Source organism: Bos indicus, chromosome 6 (genome assembly GCF_029378745.1).
Source record: "Bos indicus isolate NIAB-ARS_2022 breed Sahiwal x Tharparkar chromosome 6, NIAB-ARS_B.indTharparkar_mat_pri_1.0, whole genome shotgun sequence".
NCBI lineage: Eukaryota > Metazoa > Chordata > Mammalia > Artiodactyla > Bovidae > Bos > Bos indicus.
In genome coordinates this window covers 114,856,396-114,873,021 of record NC_091765.1, presented here as the reverse complement: position 1 = coordinate 114,873,021, position 16,626 = coordinate 114,856,396, and the positions used below count along the sequence as shown (strand labels likewise).

At 58.8% G+C, this 16,626-nt stretch overlaps 1 protein-coding gene across 27 annotated transcripts in view; it reads left to right on the top strand.

Annotated features, from left to right (window-relative positions):
* Positions 1-16,626, top strand: part of ABLIM2 (actin binding LIM protein family member 2) — a 169,041-nt gene that overhangs the window by 77,048 nt on the left and 75,367 nt on the right. For all 27 annotated transcript variants that reach the window (XR_011567294.1, XR_011567288.1, XR_011567289.1 and 24 more), the window contains exons 7-8: positions 9,249-9,336; positions 13,778-13,836. Coding sequence is in view for 2 of the 27 variants with exons in the window: in XM_070791872.1 (XP_070647973.1) it covers positions 9,249-9,336; positions 13,778-13,836 (147 nt within the window). In the remaining 25 variants the exon portion in view is untranslated. The remainder of the gene's footprint in view (positions 1-9,248; positions 9,337-13,777; positions 13,837-16,626) is intronic.

The following is a 16,626-nucleotide window of genomic DNA, read 5'->3' as shown; positions in this document are numbered from 1 at the left end:
AGCCGTCCTCCCCTCAACTCCCACCCTGCCTCCTCTGGGGCCTGACCCTGCCCTGCAGTCCCCCTTCCTCCCTGGGGGGCCCCACCTCCCCTCTCATAAGTCATCCTCCCCCCCATCCCCGCCTCTGGGACCTGACCCTGCCCTGCCGGCTCCCTTCCTCCCTGGGGGCCCAGACATCCCCTCTCACAAGCCGTCCTCCCCCCAACTCCCACCCTGCCTCCTCTGGGGCCTGACCCTGCAAGTCCCCCTTCCTCCCTGGGGGGCCCACCTCCCCTCTCACAAGGCATCTTCCCCCCCATCCCTGCCTCTGAGGCCTGACCCTGCCCTGCAGTCCCCCTTCCTCCCTGGGGGTCCCCACCTCCTCTCTCACAAGGCATCCCCCCAGTGGCTCCATGAACAGCTCCCATCCCCCTCTGCTGTCCCCCCCTCTACTTCACAGTCAAGTGTCTCCATGGGATGCTGACCTGCCCCTATCCAGCACCCCCACCTCCCTCCCCAGGGCATGCTCTGCTCACCTCCCCCAGGCCCGTCTCTGTGTCCGGGAGAACACGTGCTAGGCCAGCGGCCACCCCCACGGGGGGCCGAGCCCACCTGAACCCAGGCTGCCCAGCCAGGCCCCCCATCCAGTGCCTGTTCTTGCCCGCCCCCCGGCCTCTCTCCCCGTGGAGTCGCTGGTGGGTGCTGTGCTGCTTCGGTGCCACCCGATGCCCTGAGTGGGGGCCTCTCGGGCTCTGTGGCCTGTGGGTCGCTGCTGCAGGTGTGTGGGTGGGATGCTCCTGACCCGGACCCTGTGGCTGCCCTGCCTCTCCCAGTCCTGAACCTGCCGTGTGCCTGCGGAGCGGCCCCCATCCTCAGAGCGAGCTAGCATCTCCTCGGGGGACCCTACAGGACGTCCCCCCAGCTCGGTGGTGGCCCCCGGGGGTAGCGGGTGAGGTGAGGGGTCTCCCCTGATGGATTGGGTTCGGACGGCAGGGAGGGACCCGTCTGCCTGCTCCGTCTGCCTGTTAGCTCCCTGATTGATATTCGATGCTGGGCCCAGCACAGGCTCCGGGTTTGGGCACTGTGAGTGGGGCGTGCCCTGGTCCGCCTTGACCATGAGGAGCAGGAGGAAGGCAGGTCTGCGGTGGAGGGTGCAAGAACCTCCCGGGAAGATTAATGCTTTGTTTTCGCCCCTGCGGGTGAGCTCCGGCGCGGTGGTGGCTGAGTCGTCGGCGGGGCCCCGCGCGGCTCAGAGCATTCTCCGCGAGCCGGCTCCGCAGCCGGCTCCGCAGAAGGGGGGCGGCCGTCACCGCGGCGGCGCTGCCTGGGCTCGGCCCAGAGCCTGCCGGCGACCCGGCTGGCCAGGCAGAGGGCTCTTACTTGGGGGGCGGTGGGGGGGGGCGGCAGGTGGCCGGCCGGGGACAGGACCTGCAAACAGGACGAGAAGGATCCAGACCGGCGGCTGGAGGGTGAGGGTGTCCGTTCCTGCTGGCCTGTCCCCGGAGGGGCGCTGGAGAGGGGCCTTGGGAAGGCGGGGGTGGGGGTGGGGCGACTGCTTGGACTGGGCTCTGGTGCCAGGACTACATGCAGGTAGGAAGCTCCCTGGGCCGGTGGGGAGGCCGTGCTGGCAGAGGGTGGGTGGGCTTGCTGGGAGCCGGGCTGATCAGCAGGGGTGAGACCCTTGAGGCACCTGCCACCACCCCCCACCCTGCCGACTTGCCTCCCAAGAGGCTCTCCTCTCCAGAGCCCGAGTAGGAGAGCAGCTCGGGGCCCCTTCCCCGCCTGCAGAAGTCTGCCGCGTCTGCGTGCCCGGGCCTGGAGCCATCTCATGCAGGCGCCTGCCCGCCCGCGAAATGTGCCTTTGACTCCCTCAGCCACGCTAAATACTCAGCATCCGCTACCCCGTGTTTGCCTGCATCCTGCGTGTCTGGGGTGTCTGTCCCCATGAGCCCGCTCCACACTGGGTCCACAGGGGACCCGGGAAGGGCTGACACAAGCCCCCACCCAGTCGCCGGCTGGCTGGCTGGCTGGCCCCCTGGAGCGTGGGAGCAGCCCTGTTGCAGGGCTGCCTCCCGGGGATGTAGTTGCTCTGTGGAGCAAGCTGGAAAGTGGGCTGGTGGTGCGTGGCCAGGGGACAGGGCTCTGAGAAGACCAACCAGCGTCTGGTCCGGAGGGGAGGTGCCCAGTGAGGGAGTGTCCCTGGCTCGGTGCCCCCATCACCACCTTCTCCTCTTGTTCTCACTGGTATTAGCAGGAACAGGTGGGAATTGGGGGGTGGGGGGTGCGGGGACTTCTTGCTCAGCCCCACCCTCCTTAACCTTGGTCCTACCTGCCTTCTGCAGCCTGGCTGTCTCCGTGGTAACGAGAAGCCCAAGGTCCCTCTGGAACCACTAATTAATCCCCTCGTTCCTTTATTGCTTCCTCTCTGCTTCCCTTCCTCCTACTCCTCCTTCCTCTACCCTCCTCTCACCTTGCAGACCCTTCCTGAGCACTGTCCCACCCTGGCCTGGGGGCTGGGCTCCCAGGGTGACCGTGGTAGGAGTTCCTCTGCCTGGAGGCCCCGTGGGGGGTGCGGGGCTGGTCACCTGAATGTTTCTCCATTTCAAGTGGACCATCTCCATGACTCCAGAGCTGGCAGATTTGTTCTCCCCTCTCCTTTCCAGCACTTTCCTTTTCACCCTTATAAGCCGGCAGGACTTTTATCACAGAGAGAAAGCAAGCCCCGACTCTGGACAAATAAAAGCATTTCCTAAGGACAGAGTTGAAGTCAACTTTTCTCTCTCTTTTTAAAATTTAATGAATGTGAAGTCAACTTCTCCAGGCCCTAGCTTCTCTCTCTCTCTTTTTAAAGTTTAATGAATGTGTTTATTTTAAAAACATGCTCAGAAGGAACACTTGTCATAAAATAAACCAAAAATCATCCGTAATGAATGTCATCACCCAGAAAAAAAACTACTGTTAGCATTTAAATGTCATCCTTGCTCATTGTGTCCACACACACCCACAGAGACACACATACACACACTCAGATACACACAGACACACACACACAGACATACACATAGACACACACAGACGCACACACTCAGATACACACATAGGCACACAGACAGATACACAAACAGATATACATAGAGACACACGAAGACGCAGATATACGCACGCACACACAGATTCACATACACAGACATACACACTCATAATACTCACACAGAGATATACACCGGCACGCAGACACACACAGATAGATGCGCAAACAGTTACACGTGGACACCGCAGACACACACATGGAGACCCCGTGTAGGCACACGCTGACTTGCCTGCAGCCTGACGCCGCGTCCCCACTCAGCACCAGCAAGGAGCAGCGTCTCCACTCCTTGTCTTCAGCCATCAACGTCACCGTGTTCCCAGGCATCTGGGTTGGGGAAGCCTTGCAAGGACCTTGGGCCAATGTCCTCACTGCAGGACTTCTCAGAGCCTTGATAGCTGAGGTGTCTGGAGGTGGAGTGTGTTATCTCTCTGCTCCCACACTCTGACCAGAATCCCCCTGTCGCCTAGGACCCTGTTATGCACCACGGGTGGATGCTGTTTCCCCATTCCGAATGTCTTTATGAGATACCCCCTCTGTGTGCGGCTCTGCTCTAGGGCCTGGGGACAGCAGAGGACGAGGGGACGCGGCTCTGTCCTGGAGCAGTCTCCCCAGATCGAGTGGGGGTGAAAGAGGGGCAGGGCCAGGGGGCCACGCCAGCCTCGACATGCTTCCCTGAGCCCCTGAGCCCAGCACGAGCCTGTCCAAGGCCAGTAGCATCAGCCGTGGGTCCAGGCTGAGTCAGGGGCTCTGGGGAGGGTCTTTTCTTTGCTGACATGGCACACAGCCAGGCTCTTCTTTTTGGGGTGAAATCTCCTTGGGCGGGTCTGGGGTGGCAGAGCCCTCTGTGTGGGCTCCTTCACCCTGCCCCCACCCACCCCCGCCACATGCTTCTTGCTAAAGGTTTTTGATGAGCTTCTCGGTAAATGTCATTTGATCTGCGTGCTCTGATTAGATCTTTTAAGATCTGGATCCGGTTCTGGTCATTCGCAAAGGAGACTAAATTAGCTTCAAATCTGGGGATGTGCCAGAAGCAGCCACAGGGAGCTGGCCAACCTGGGCTGGGGGGGAACGTGTTCCCTACAGGGCTGGCCCTGCGGGGCGGGGCACCCAGGGGAGGCCTCAGAAAGTAGGCGGAGGCCAGGCCGGCTCTCCTGAGATGGAAGAGGCCATGGAGGTATCTGGGAGGAGCAGGAGGTGCCTGCCTCTGATGGGCTGCGGGAGGCCCAGCCTCTGTGCTCCCCACATGGAGGAGGGAGCTGGGAGGGCTGGCCTGCTCCTCTCGGCAGGTAGGGGAGGGGGCTGGGGACCCAGAGGCTCTGCCATTTCTCCGTGGTACCAGCCTAGCCCAATGCGCTTGGAGCGCTTGGAGCCCTCCCCTCTGCCTGGGGGTCGGGGAGGAGCAGAACCCGCTCAGTGCCCCAGGAGGCTGTGCTCCTAATGAGCCTTGTTCTGCCTGATTAAAGACGACAGCCACTTGTCGGAAGGCACGCAGCATCATTGTGAAGGCACACGCTACAGAATCTCATGGGCTTTTGATCCCCTTGGTAATCTGGGCCACCCTGAGTCCCACCTGGGTTTAAGGGGCTTGTGCTGCCTGCCGGGGGTGGGGGCTGGGGGGTCGGCGGCACAGTGACCCCCAGGGGCTGACAGCTGAGGCCGTTCTTGGACAGTATTGGGAGGGGGGCGATGGAGCAGGGGGGTGCAGCCATGTTCCGATGACGGCGAATGCCCCGGCTAGCGTGGGCACACCAAGACAGTACCGAGCATCGACGCGGACTGATGGAAAGCGTGAAGACGTGACTGTGTTTGACCTTATGAGCCTGTCTTAGTCAGCCTGGGCTGCTATGCTATGAACGCTAGGCTCAAACAATAGACACTCATTTCTCACATTTCTGGAGGCTGGAATTCCGAGTTCCAGGTACCTGCCCTTTGGGTTCCTGGCTTGGAGATGGTCGCCTTCTCCCTGTGTTCCCCCATAGCAGAAAATGCTGATGCCTCATCTTATAAAGACACTGCTGCTGCTGCTACTGCTGCTAAGTCGCTTCAGTCGTGTCCGACTCTGTGCGACCCCAGAGACGGCAGCCCACCAGGCTCCCCCGTCCCTGGGATTCTCCAGGCAAGAACACGAGTGGGTTCCCATTTCCTTCTCCAATGCATGAAAGTGAAAACTGAGAGGGAAGTCGCTCCGTCCTGTCTGACTTTTAGCGACCCCATGGACTGCAGCCCACCAGGCTCCTCCATCCATGGGATTTTCCAGGCAAGAGTACTGGAGTGGGGTGCCATTGCCTTCTCCATAAAGACACTAATGTCCTTATAAAACACCACAGGGGCCCCAAGTGTGGAGACTTGGCTTCTTTTTATGGGTAGATCTATGAAGAGTCCTCCGTCGTGTTTATCACACTCGCCCGTTGACGCCCCTGTGGGCTGGTTCTACCTTCTGGCTCTTGGCGGTGATGCTTCTGTGCAGATTTGTGTGCAGGTTTTTGGGTGGCCGTGTGCTTTTATTTCTGTTGTTCTCTTCATTTTTCCTAGGTACGGAGGAGTGGAATCGCTGGATTATAGGGTAGTTTTATGTTTACCTTTTGGAGTCACTGCCACCATTTTCCCAGCAGCTGCACCATCTTGTATTCCCACCACCAATGTGCAAGGACTCCAATTTCTCCACATCCTCACCAGCACTGGTTATTTTCCATTTTGTTTTATTTAAATTAGACCTGGTGACCCGAGTGGTAAAGAATCTGCCTGCAATGTGGGAGACTTGGTCGATCCCTGGGTCAGGAAGATCGCCTGGACAAGGGAACGGCTACCCACTCCAGTATTCTTGCCTGGAGAATCCCACGGACAGAGGAGCCTGGCAGGCTACCGTCCGTGGGGTCTCAAAGAGTCGGACACACCTGAGTAACTCACATGTTCCCTTTCACCGGTGGGTGTGAGGCAGGATCTCGTTGGCATTTGGATTTGCCTTTCATTAATGACAGTGGTGATGAGCATCTTTGACTCGCTTCTTGGCTGTTGCTGTATCTTCTTCGGAAAAAAATGTCATTTCACGTCGTTTACACGTCTTTTAACTGAGCCCTTATTTTTTTGTTGTTGAGCCGTAAGGATTCTTCATATATTCCGGATCCTCAGCCCCTATCAGATCTATAATTGGCAGATATCTTCTCCCGTCTGCAGTGTATCTCTGCACTTTCTTCATAACGTCCTTTGACACACACGTTTCTAACCTTTACCAGGTCCAATTTGCCTCTCGTGTTGCTGCCTCTTGTGCTTTGCACGTCCTACCCAAGAGTCCACTGCCAAGTCTGGGGTCAGCAAAATGTACCCCTGAGGTTTTCTTCTGTGGTTTTATACTTTTGTGGGAAAACTCTTGATTGGCATGTAACACACAGCAGAATCCATGAATCTCACCTACTGGGCACACCCAGGCCACCAGCACCCCGACCAGGAGGACACACGCCCAGCATCCCAGACGCCGCCTGGGGCCCCAGCCACCACCCTGATTCTACGTATGGCATCTGCTCTGCAGTGTGGTGTCCGAGGCCTTGGGTCTGTCTGAGGCCTCCGTGTTGATTGCTCAGGGAGCGGGGTTGTTGAGGGGAGGTGCGTGTGAGCATGGGGTGCACGCCGCAGAGTCAGGGACCGCCCAGCTCAGGGCAGGGGTCACAGGACCAGACTCCTGGCTCTGCCCCTCGTGCTGTGTGACCTTGTTCAGCTTCCTCTACCTCTCTGCGCCCTGATGAAAACGAGGCTAGTCACCTACGTCCTAGGCTGTCCCAGGGATGAAGACCCGTTAGCGTGTGAAGGGGCATCCCCTTGCTCCTTGCTGAAACAAACAGCATCCTGGTTGCTGCTGTTTTTGGAGCCGGGGGTGAGGTCGTCTGCCAGGGGCTGGGCTGGGTGGTGCTTTCCAAATCAGTTCAGTTCAGCTCAGTTGTGTCCGACTCTTTGCAACCCCATGGATGGCAGCACGCCAGGCCTGCTTGTCCATCACCAACTCCCAGAGTTTACTCAAACTCAAGTCCATCGAGTCGGTGATGCCATCCAACCATCTCATCCTCTGTTGTCCCCTTCTCCTCCTGCCTTCCATCTTGCCCAGCATCAGGATCTTTTCCTGTGAGTCAGCTCTTCGCATCAGGTGGCCAGAGTATCAGAGTTTCAGTCTCAGCTGTCCGAATGGAGGGAATTGGGTAGATGCGGGGCCAGCTCCACACGGTGGCCGCGGGGCTGTCTCTCCACTCAGCCTTAATTCTCCTTGGTCTGGCTGGGGTTTCAAGCCTGTCATCTTCGAAACTGTCCCCGCGGCTTTCTCTTTCCACCTGCCTCAGTGTGGGCGTGCCTTGCGGATATGCCATACAGACCCCCAAGTGGCTGTTGCAGAATTTCTGCTGTCTGACGTCATGTGGGTGGGTTGTCCCCTCTGCCCGCTGCCGAGAGTGAAGGGGGTGCCTGCCTGGGGAAGGCGTGAGGACAGGTCAGAGGTCACGGTGTTTAGAGCGTGTGAGTCCTCAGTTGACAGCAGAGACCTGGTAACAGGTGGTTTCCACTTAAAGCCAGGGCTGTTCCCACCCCTCCACTTTCACCTCGGGGTAGGAGCTGCTCTGAGCACGTGGCGTTTTCACCGAAATGGCAGCTTCACCCTCATTCCGTTGGGCCCAGTGCTGCCTCGTGACCTGCTCCCCAGATGGATCCCTGCGACCAGGGGTTCCTGCAGTGGCCCCATGCCAGTCCTGCCCTCGGAGGCTCACTGTCTGGTGGGGAAGAGTTTCCGAATGAATTGTCAAAGCCTGTGACCATGGGGCTGTGGGGGACCCCGAGCAAGGGAGCAATCAGGGGCGGCTTCCAAGAGGAGGTGGCATTGGAGAGGCGTTTGGGAACGTTCTGAGTGGCCCCAGGGGGGAAACAGCCCTTGGCCTGGAGACGCTGGGCCGCGTGGACTGGCATCTCTGGCCCCAGGCAGGAGAGGAGTCTGTTTTGGATATTTCTTCCCTGATACTCAGGCTTGTCTTGTGGCTCAGCTGGTAAAGAATCCGCCTGCAATGCAGGAGACCTGGGTTCAGTTGCTGGTTTGGGAAGATCCCTGGGAGAAGGGAATGGCCACCCACTCCAGTGTTCTGGCCTGAAGAGTTGGATATGACTGAGCAGCTTTCACTTTCAACTTTTCCCCCGAAACTCAAGGATTACCTGGTTGACACCAAAGTCACCAGTGAGGAAGGGGCAGGAAAGTGAGATGCTTGTAATGACCTTTCACCTTGACACTTAACTGGTGCAGGAGCGAGTGTTCCTGACTCATCATGGAGAGGTGATTAACCTTCACATCTCAGCAGACAGTGAGCGGGGGTCGTGTCCACATTTAGCAGCGGGCTGCCCCACCTGCGGGTTGGGAAATAGTCACTGTACCATCATGCTGAAGACAGTATTTTGGGGTGATTTTTTTGGAACCGTGTAGAAATAATCCCAGGTGTGGCTCAGCTAGTAAAGAATCTGCCTGCAATGAGAGAGACCTGGGTTCGATCCCTGGGTTGGGAAGATCCCCTGGAGAAGGGAAAGGCTACCCACTCCAGTATTCTGGCCTGGAGAATTCCATGGACCGTATAGTCCACGGGGTCGCAGAGAGTCGGACGTGACTGAGCAACTTTCACTTTCATGTAGAAATAAGTCAAACCTGCCAGTGTCCTTTGTTTTGATAATTTTGCTATTTTAATGAAGTTGGATGAATTTTAAGAACAATAAAAACAGTAAAACACTCATGGAGAAAAGTGAGCCATACAGAGATATGAAAATGACCCGTCGTTTTCACCCCGCCTGTCCTGTCCCTCCCCCTGGGGAAGTAACGTTAGTTTGGTGTCCCCTCTGCTCCGAGATACAGAGGTTTGGGGACCTGGCCCCTCTCTGCCTCCTGGCGGTGGTGGAGACAGGAGAAGTGGCTGCTTCTGGAGGCGGGTCTCTGCTCCCAGGCCTGGCCCCCAGTGGACAGGGGCACGTCCACACACACACACCCTGGGCAGCCTGGAGCATCACGGCCCCGACCCATCCCCACGGGTGTGGACTCTCCCCGCACGGCCGGTCACCTGAGCACCTGCGTCGGTGGTGGAGGGGGTTGGTGGCTGTGGCTCAGCTGATGCTGCTGCTCCGAATCCCCATCCCCGGCAGACACACCCGCTCTCTGTGCTTCTTCCAGGCGGGGGAGAAGCACTACCACCCTCTGTGTGCGCTCTGTGTCCGGTGCGGCCGGATGTTCGCAGAAGGCGAGGAGATGTACCTGCAAGGTAAGATGAGGAGCGTGCCGTCTGGGGCCCGGGGTGCCAGACAGGCACTCGGGGACCGCGCCCTATCCCGGGCGCGCAGGCGGCTCAGTGAGCTTTCCCGCTGGTTAGGGAGCCCCGCCTCCCAGTGGGGCCGAGGGTCGGGGCCGGCGGGCTCTCCCCACAGGGACCCTATTCAAGAGCAGGACCCAGGACTGGTGGACGTGTGGGTCCCAGTAGCATGTGGTCTGTGGTTGCTTCAAGCCCGTCCTGAAAGGCCCTTAGCCCAGGGTGGGGTGGGCAGGCAAGTCTCAGGGTTTCCCACCACCCCACCCCTACCCCTGCAGGCTGATGAGGGGGTGTGGAGGCCACGGGCTGCTCCTGAGGCTTCTTTCCCAGCCAGGGGTGTCGCCAAAGCGCCGGTAAAGAAAGCTTTAGAGGAAGGCATGGCCAACCTTCTCACCCATTCCGTGGGAAATCCCGGACCCATTCACCATTCAAATCACAGTGACCGTAGAATAAAGGCGTCCTGTGGCCCCAGACCTGGAGGAACAGCAGGTCACGGCCAGTCGTCCCCGCCCTCCTTTTGCAGGGGGCCTTCTTCGTAGCTCATTGCTGCTTGTTTAAAAAAAAAATTGCATCAACACTGAGACCGGGCACCCAGCTCCCAGCCATTTCTTTACGCGTTTATTGCCTGGGGTGCGGGCAGGTCTCCTTTGAGCTGCACTTAGTTTTATCATTTTGACGAACCTCTCCCCCACCCACCCCCCCACCTGTGGCTTATTCATTCCTGACCTTGATAAAGAAAGATTGTTCACATACTTGTCAAAACCTTGGAAGGAAGACGTTATTCAGTTCATGGCAGTCGGGGAGAGGGATCAGGCCGAATTCTACAAGGATGGTGCGGGGGATTTATAGCCAAGGTGCTGGGAGTCGGGGAAATGGGTGGATGGAAAATTATCAAGAGGAGAGCCGGAGGGGGACCCCTTGCTGAAGGCAGGCCTGGGGCCTAGACAGAGGCGGAGGCCGAGGAGCTTGGGCATATATCAAGGGTTGGGGAGTCCCCGCGCGCCCCCCCTCCGCCCCCCGGCTAGGGCAGCTCAGCAGGATTCTTGCTGGGCCTGGGTTCGCAGGCTGAAGGCCTTCCCCAAGGGCCCCAGCAGGATGGTTGGATGCTGAGACCCTTCCCCTGCCCCTCGACGTGGTCTCAGTGTCTTTTCTGTCTCGTGACCCCAGAGGCAAGCCGAGCGGGCTGCACAGTGTCCCCCAGATGGGCCGTGGGATGAGCTCACCCGGGGACCACGTGTCACACAGGCCTGCTTTTCTGAGACAAGCTCGGGGGCTGATGTCAGCCGGGACGGCCTGGTCCCCAGTGTCCCCTCTTGTTCTTTAGTCTTGAGAGCTTATCAAAGGGGTCCTTTGGGCCCCTCCCAGCTGTGCCGGGATGTCTTGGGTGGGGAGGAAGCCCCCTGCAGCCCGAGGCGCCCACCCCCCACCGCGACAGCGCTTTCGGGACATGCTGACACCAAGCACGGCAGCCTGGGACACGAGCTTGCCATCAAGGGGACCCAGTCTCAGGACAAAGACGCTCTTCATGGCTCTGGGCTGACGCCGGCTCCCTGTTTCTAAAGCCGGACCCGCCCTGACCTCCTGTGGAGTGTCAAAGCCTGTCTTCCTGCCTCCCGTTCCGCAGTCTGTGCCCTGAGGGTGCAGACCTGGCTGGTGGTTTTCACACCCTGCACAGACACTGTGAGACCCTCTGCTTGCCTGGTCCACCTGCGTGCTGGGGCTCCAGGAGGGTGTGTCTGATGGATGAATCCCGAGCAGTAAAAGCTCAGAGGAGCAGGGTCGTGAGCCCTCTGGCCTCCGAGGGAGATGAGGCAGCCCCCTCACCAAACTCCTGCCAAATACCAGCCCCGCCTCCCAGCCCTGGATGCAGCTGCCTGTCTGCAGACTCGGTACATGCCCGGGAAGAAGGTTGGCACTCACTAATTACCAGCGTGGTTGTTATGTTAGACACTTGGTTGTGCCCAACTCTCTTGCGGCCCCATGGACTGTAGCCCGCCGGGCTCCTCTGTCCGGGGGATTCTCCAGGCAAGAATACCGGAGTGGGATGCCATTCCCTCCTCCCAGGGGATCTTCCTGGACCAGGGATTGAATTTGAGTCTTCTTGGCAGGTGGATTCTTCACTACTGAGCCACGAGGGAAGCTGAATCATCAGGGGTACCCAGATTAAAATACCAATTAGATGCTCTTTTCCCCCATTGGATCAACAAAGGTTAAAAGGACAGACACATCCCGCTATTTGGAGAATTGGAGTAGACGGGCCTCTTACCTGGCTGATGGAGCGAAAATTGTGAACTTGCCAAAATGCCTCAAAAGCCTTAAAAATGCCCACACTCTCTGAGCCAGGAGGACCCACTTTTAGGAAACCTTCAAGTCAGTAAGAGAGATGAAGTGGAATTTGTGTTTCATGGAGTTCCCATGACTTTATTTAGAAATAAAACGTTGGAAGTAACAGTCAGGGAGCAGATAAAGAGATTCCTATTGATCCTTACCATGGAATATTATGCAGCCCTTAAAAGTTACACCTTTGATGTTTAATTATGTGGAGGAACACTAAGACATTTTAAAGCAAAACTCACAGAATACAAAACTGCGTGCAAATGCTGTATTTAACACGCACGTGTACACTGGATGACAGCAAGCAGGAGACTGCAGATGACTCTCATTTTCTTGCTGATTCCTTTAAGGTCTTGCTTAGATTTTAACAAAGAGTACCTATTACCGGGACTTCCCTGGTGGGTCCAGTGGCTAAGACTCCTCACTACCAGTGCAGGGGGCCCAGGTTTGATCTCTGCTCAGGGAACTAGATCCCACGTGCTGTACCTAAGGATCCTGCATGCTGTAACTAAGACTTGAGACAGCCAAATCAGTACATTTTTTTTTTAAAAGAACATCCATTACCTTTGCGATCATAAACAATATATTTTTTTAATAAAAGCTCACACACACCAATCAATTCCCAGTCTCTCTGGGAGTTCCAGGTTGGTGTAGGTGCTTTTCCAGGGAGGGGCAGAAATGAGCTCCCTTCCCAAGTGTTAACTCACATGACCTAGAGGCTTTGCAGGCAGAAACGGGCTGCAGCTCCTCCTGCCACAGGTTTAAGCCCCTACGACCAGTCAGGCCCCCTACTCTGTCTACTCTGTGTGGACCTGAGAGTGGTATGGACACAGCTCCCATCTCCAAGGGGACGTGGGCTGGCCTGGTACCAGAGGGCGGAAACCTTCCCCCCGGCAGAGGGTGTGTGAGTGGGGTGTGGGGTGCGGGGGGCGCAGGGGGGTCAGGCTGAGGTTCAGCGAGGCGGGAAGCAGCGTCTCCGGACCCTGAAGTCCTTACCCTTGTTTCACTGTATTAAGTTCTCCCAGTGGCCTGCTGAGGTAGGATTATTGTTGGCCCCGAGTGAAGGTGGGAAATGCCTGCAGTCTGGGGAGGTCAAGTTTGAATTAGAGAAGAGCAGGACCCTTGGGTGGGGAGCGGGGAGGGTGCTTGTGGTAAAGAACTCACCTGCCAGTGAAGGAGACATAAGAGATACAGCTTCGATCCCCTGGAGGAGGGCATGGCAACCCACTCCAGTGTTCTTGCCTGGAGAATCCCATGGACAGAGGAGCCTGGCGGGCTGTGCTCCATAGAGGCAGACACGAGTGAAGCAACTTAGCACACACGCAAAGCCCTCAGGGCCCTGGGGGACCTGTGACCTTGATGGTGGGACCATAGATGGGGAAGGCTGGGTGGGGCTGGCATGACCGAGACAGCTCAGACACCCTGGGAAGCAGTGAGGGGCTGGGGCCCCAGCCCACAGTCCCACTCCCAGCCCACACCTTAGGTTCCCACCTGAGGGTCCTCCTTCCTGCCTTCCAGCTGAGAGCCCCGCCCCAAAGCCCTCATCTCCCATTCAGGTCGCGCCCAGCTCCACACTCCACTGTGCCCATGGCTGGGCTTGGCCACTGCCCACTTCACGGAGAGGAGCAGCCCCCTTTATCTGCTGCCTGAGTTATCTGGCTCTGAATAGAAGCCACCCCCAGAGCGCTCCTCGAAAGCCTCCTCTGGGTGCTGGGGATCCGAGGGGTCCCGTGGGAGCACTGGCTCACGGTGATGCTCTACGTGTTTATTCCACGTCGCCAGTGGGACTGTGAGCCCCAGAGCCCGAGAGCCGCAGACCCAGGAACAACCCGTGACTCGGCACAGAGGAGGGCGGTGTGGTCCCAGTGTGATCATCACAGAGGAGGCCTGTGGGGCCCCCGTGTGACTCGGCACAGAGGAGGTTGATGGGGTCTCAGTGTGACTCGGCAGAGAAGAGCGTGGTGGGATCCTAGTGTGGACACTGACCCCTTCCTCCTGACCCCCACACAGCCCTACCTCTGGGAATCCAGACTAACTCTTCCTCTTGGCCATCTGTCCGCAGGCTCCTCCATTTGGCACCCAGCGTGTCGACAAGCAGCCAGAACTGAAGACAAAAACAAGGTTGGTGGAATTCAGTCTCCGATGCCCTCTCCCCAGCTTCTGAGCTACATCATACAGTTGAGGGAGTGCTGGCTTGTCTGCAGGCTCAGTGGTTAGTCCTAATGGGCCGTGGGGTGGGTGGCCCGAGGCCCCCGAGTGTCCAGGTAGAACGAGCAGATCGGCTGCTGGCTGGCCTGGGGGCTCCCTGCCTGGCCCTCCTTTGCTCAGTGGACGCCAATGGCTGCGAAAGTTCAGGGACCACTGAAAAGTTAGCACATCTCCTAAGAGTCCCCAAGAACGTCCATGCTTCTGACGCCAACAGCTGCTTCGTAGGGTCTCCCCATCTGCCCTCAGGTTCAAAAACAAGTTAGAAGGACTCAGTGGAAAGTGTCGCAGCCCAGTTGAGGTTTGTCCCGGGGAAAGTGGAGTGGACTCAGCCCAGCGTGAGGCAGGGTCCCGGGGGGAGGTCTGGACCCAGGCTGCCACCGTCCTGACCTGGTGGAGTCTGGATTCCACACCTCCCAGCGTCAGCACACATGAGGTGTTACCAACCAGGGAAGCCCCACGGCCGGAGATCTTACTGGGGCTCCATTAGTCGATTGACTGGCCTATTGATTGATTGCCATGTGGTTGCTTTCACTCTCCCGGTGACATCACCCAGGACCGCCAGCATCTCAGGGCTGGTCTTTCTGGTGTGGCCCGCCCCACCCTGAGACCTTGGGGGTGTGGTGAGCGCCCTGCCCCCGAACAGAGAACTCCGACCAGGTGTGACACTGATCACCTTCCAGAAGCAGGGCAGGACCCGTGTCTAGGCCAGGCCAGCCCTCCCCTCTGGGCCAGGTGAGACTCCTCATCCCACAGAGGCCCTGCTGGGGCGCCCGGCCAGAGGTGCCACGTGAGGGAGGGGGCCAGCCTGCCCCGGGGCCCTCCTGGGCTGGTGTCCCCAGGAGAGACAGAAATCAGCACCCTGACAAGCAAGTGATGCAATGGGCTGGCGGGGCTGGAGAGCAGGGGAAGGACTTCCTGGGGATGGTGATGGGGGGACATAGAGGGAGTCCTCCAGTGGAATCGAGTGGGAGCGGAACCCTGAAGAGGGGTTGGGGGTCCCGGGCAGGGCTGGGGGCTCAGGCAGAGGCCCCGGGGCAGGACAGGCGAGCTCCCTTTGGCTGGGGCCGTCAGCAGGGCAGGGGTCCTCCGCCTGCCCCTGCAGAAACACGGTCCTCCCGCCTGGGCCGCCCTCTCGTGCCTGGCACCCTGCCTCCCCGCAAACTCATCCTGTGGGCTCTCAGATCCGCCTAGAAGGTCATCCCCTGAAACCTCACAGACGCCTCCGCTCACATCCTCTTCCCCCAGAGCCTCCTCACCGGGCTCCAGTCTCCTCCATCCTGAACCCCCTGGCCCTGAGCCAAGCCCTGGCAGATGACAGAGAAGTGTTTGCAGGATGAAGGGAGGAAGTGAATCTGGGTGAACTGCAGCTCAGGGCATCCACCACCCCAGGCCCCTCGAGGGGAGGTGTGGCAGCCAGCTTTGCTCTGTCAGGGACCACCCTCACCCCTGCACCACCTCCGCTGGGATCCACACCCTGCAGACCCCAGAAGCGAGTGCACCTGCCCTCCCCTCAGGGGGACGAGTCGTGTGTGACCCAGAGAACTCCTGGCCTCGTCCCAGCGGCCCCTGGTCTCCCACAGCCGCCCCCAGGCAGGGCGCCCAGGCCTCGCCAAGACTTTGAAAGTTGTCACACTTGCTACGGATGAGCCACTGGGCAGATGGGCCCTTGAAGACCCTGGTGACTCAAGTGCCCCATAGGGCAGCGGGTCTGCATCCGGACTTGGAAACGACAGCTGGGGGACTGCTCTAGGGAGGTGGCTTCTCAGTGGCCCCCTGAGGGTCTCCAGCACCTGCGTGCATCAGAAGGGGACCACTGCCCTGAGGAACTCGGGCCCTGAATGATAGGAGCAGAGCTCTGCCGTTGGGGGCACTCTGCTATTTGCTGGAGATGCTGGTTCTGCTCACTGAGTCCTTTAGTGACACTTCCACTGTGGGAGGGAGGGGGTCCAGGGCTGCAGAGCCCCCCACCCTCAGCCGTGGGGAGTGGATGGGGCCCGAGTGGAAACCATCCCCAGACCCAGCAGAGGCTGTGGTGCTCAGGGCTGGGAATTTGCAGCGGAGGGGCTGGTTCGGAGATCCACCCTCATGAACATTGTCCTAGGAGATGGGATGGGTTGCCGGCTGGTGGAGGGGACCCTCCTCCTCGTGTGGGCTCCTCAGGGAGGGTGGGACCCAGCAGGACAACAGACGCTTGCCAAGCCCGTTCTGAAAGAAGTCAGCAGAGGGAAAGTCTCCCTTTTCCTCTAGCAGTTGATCTCAGTGGGTTTGGAAGCCTCTGCTTTTCATGTCTCCACTCCTTCATGAGTCATTCATTCAGCACAGCTTCAGCGAGGGTTTGTCTGGGCCAAGCCTGGTTCTTAGTCTGGGGCACCAAGGTGACTGTCAGAAGTCCTGGCCCGAAGCTGCTGCTGTTCGGAGGAGCAGGTGGACTTACCTGCAGGTCACGTCGAGGGCCATGGGGACCATCCCACTATGCCTGGCGTGGCGTGAGGGCCTGGGGAAAGGTGGCCTTGGGCCAGGGCAGGAGGGCTCCATGGAGGAGGACCAAGTGCCCAGGGTCCTCCGTGCCCTGCGCCTCCCCTAACCAAGTCAGGGTGACCAGCGCCAGCCCTGGATGCTGGACCGACTGTTGAGCTGGCCTCAGGGCCTGCAGGGAACACAGCGGGCCTGGAGGTGGCAGGCACATCTGCTCTCAGCCTGGAG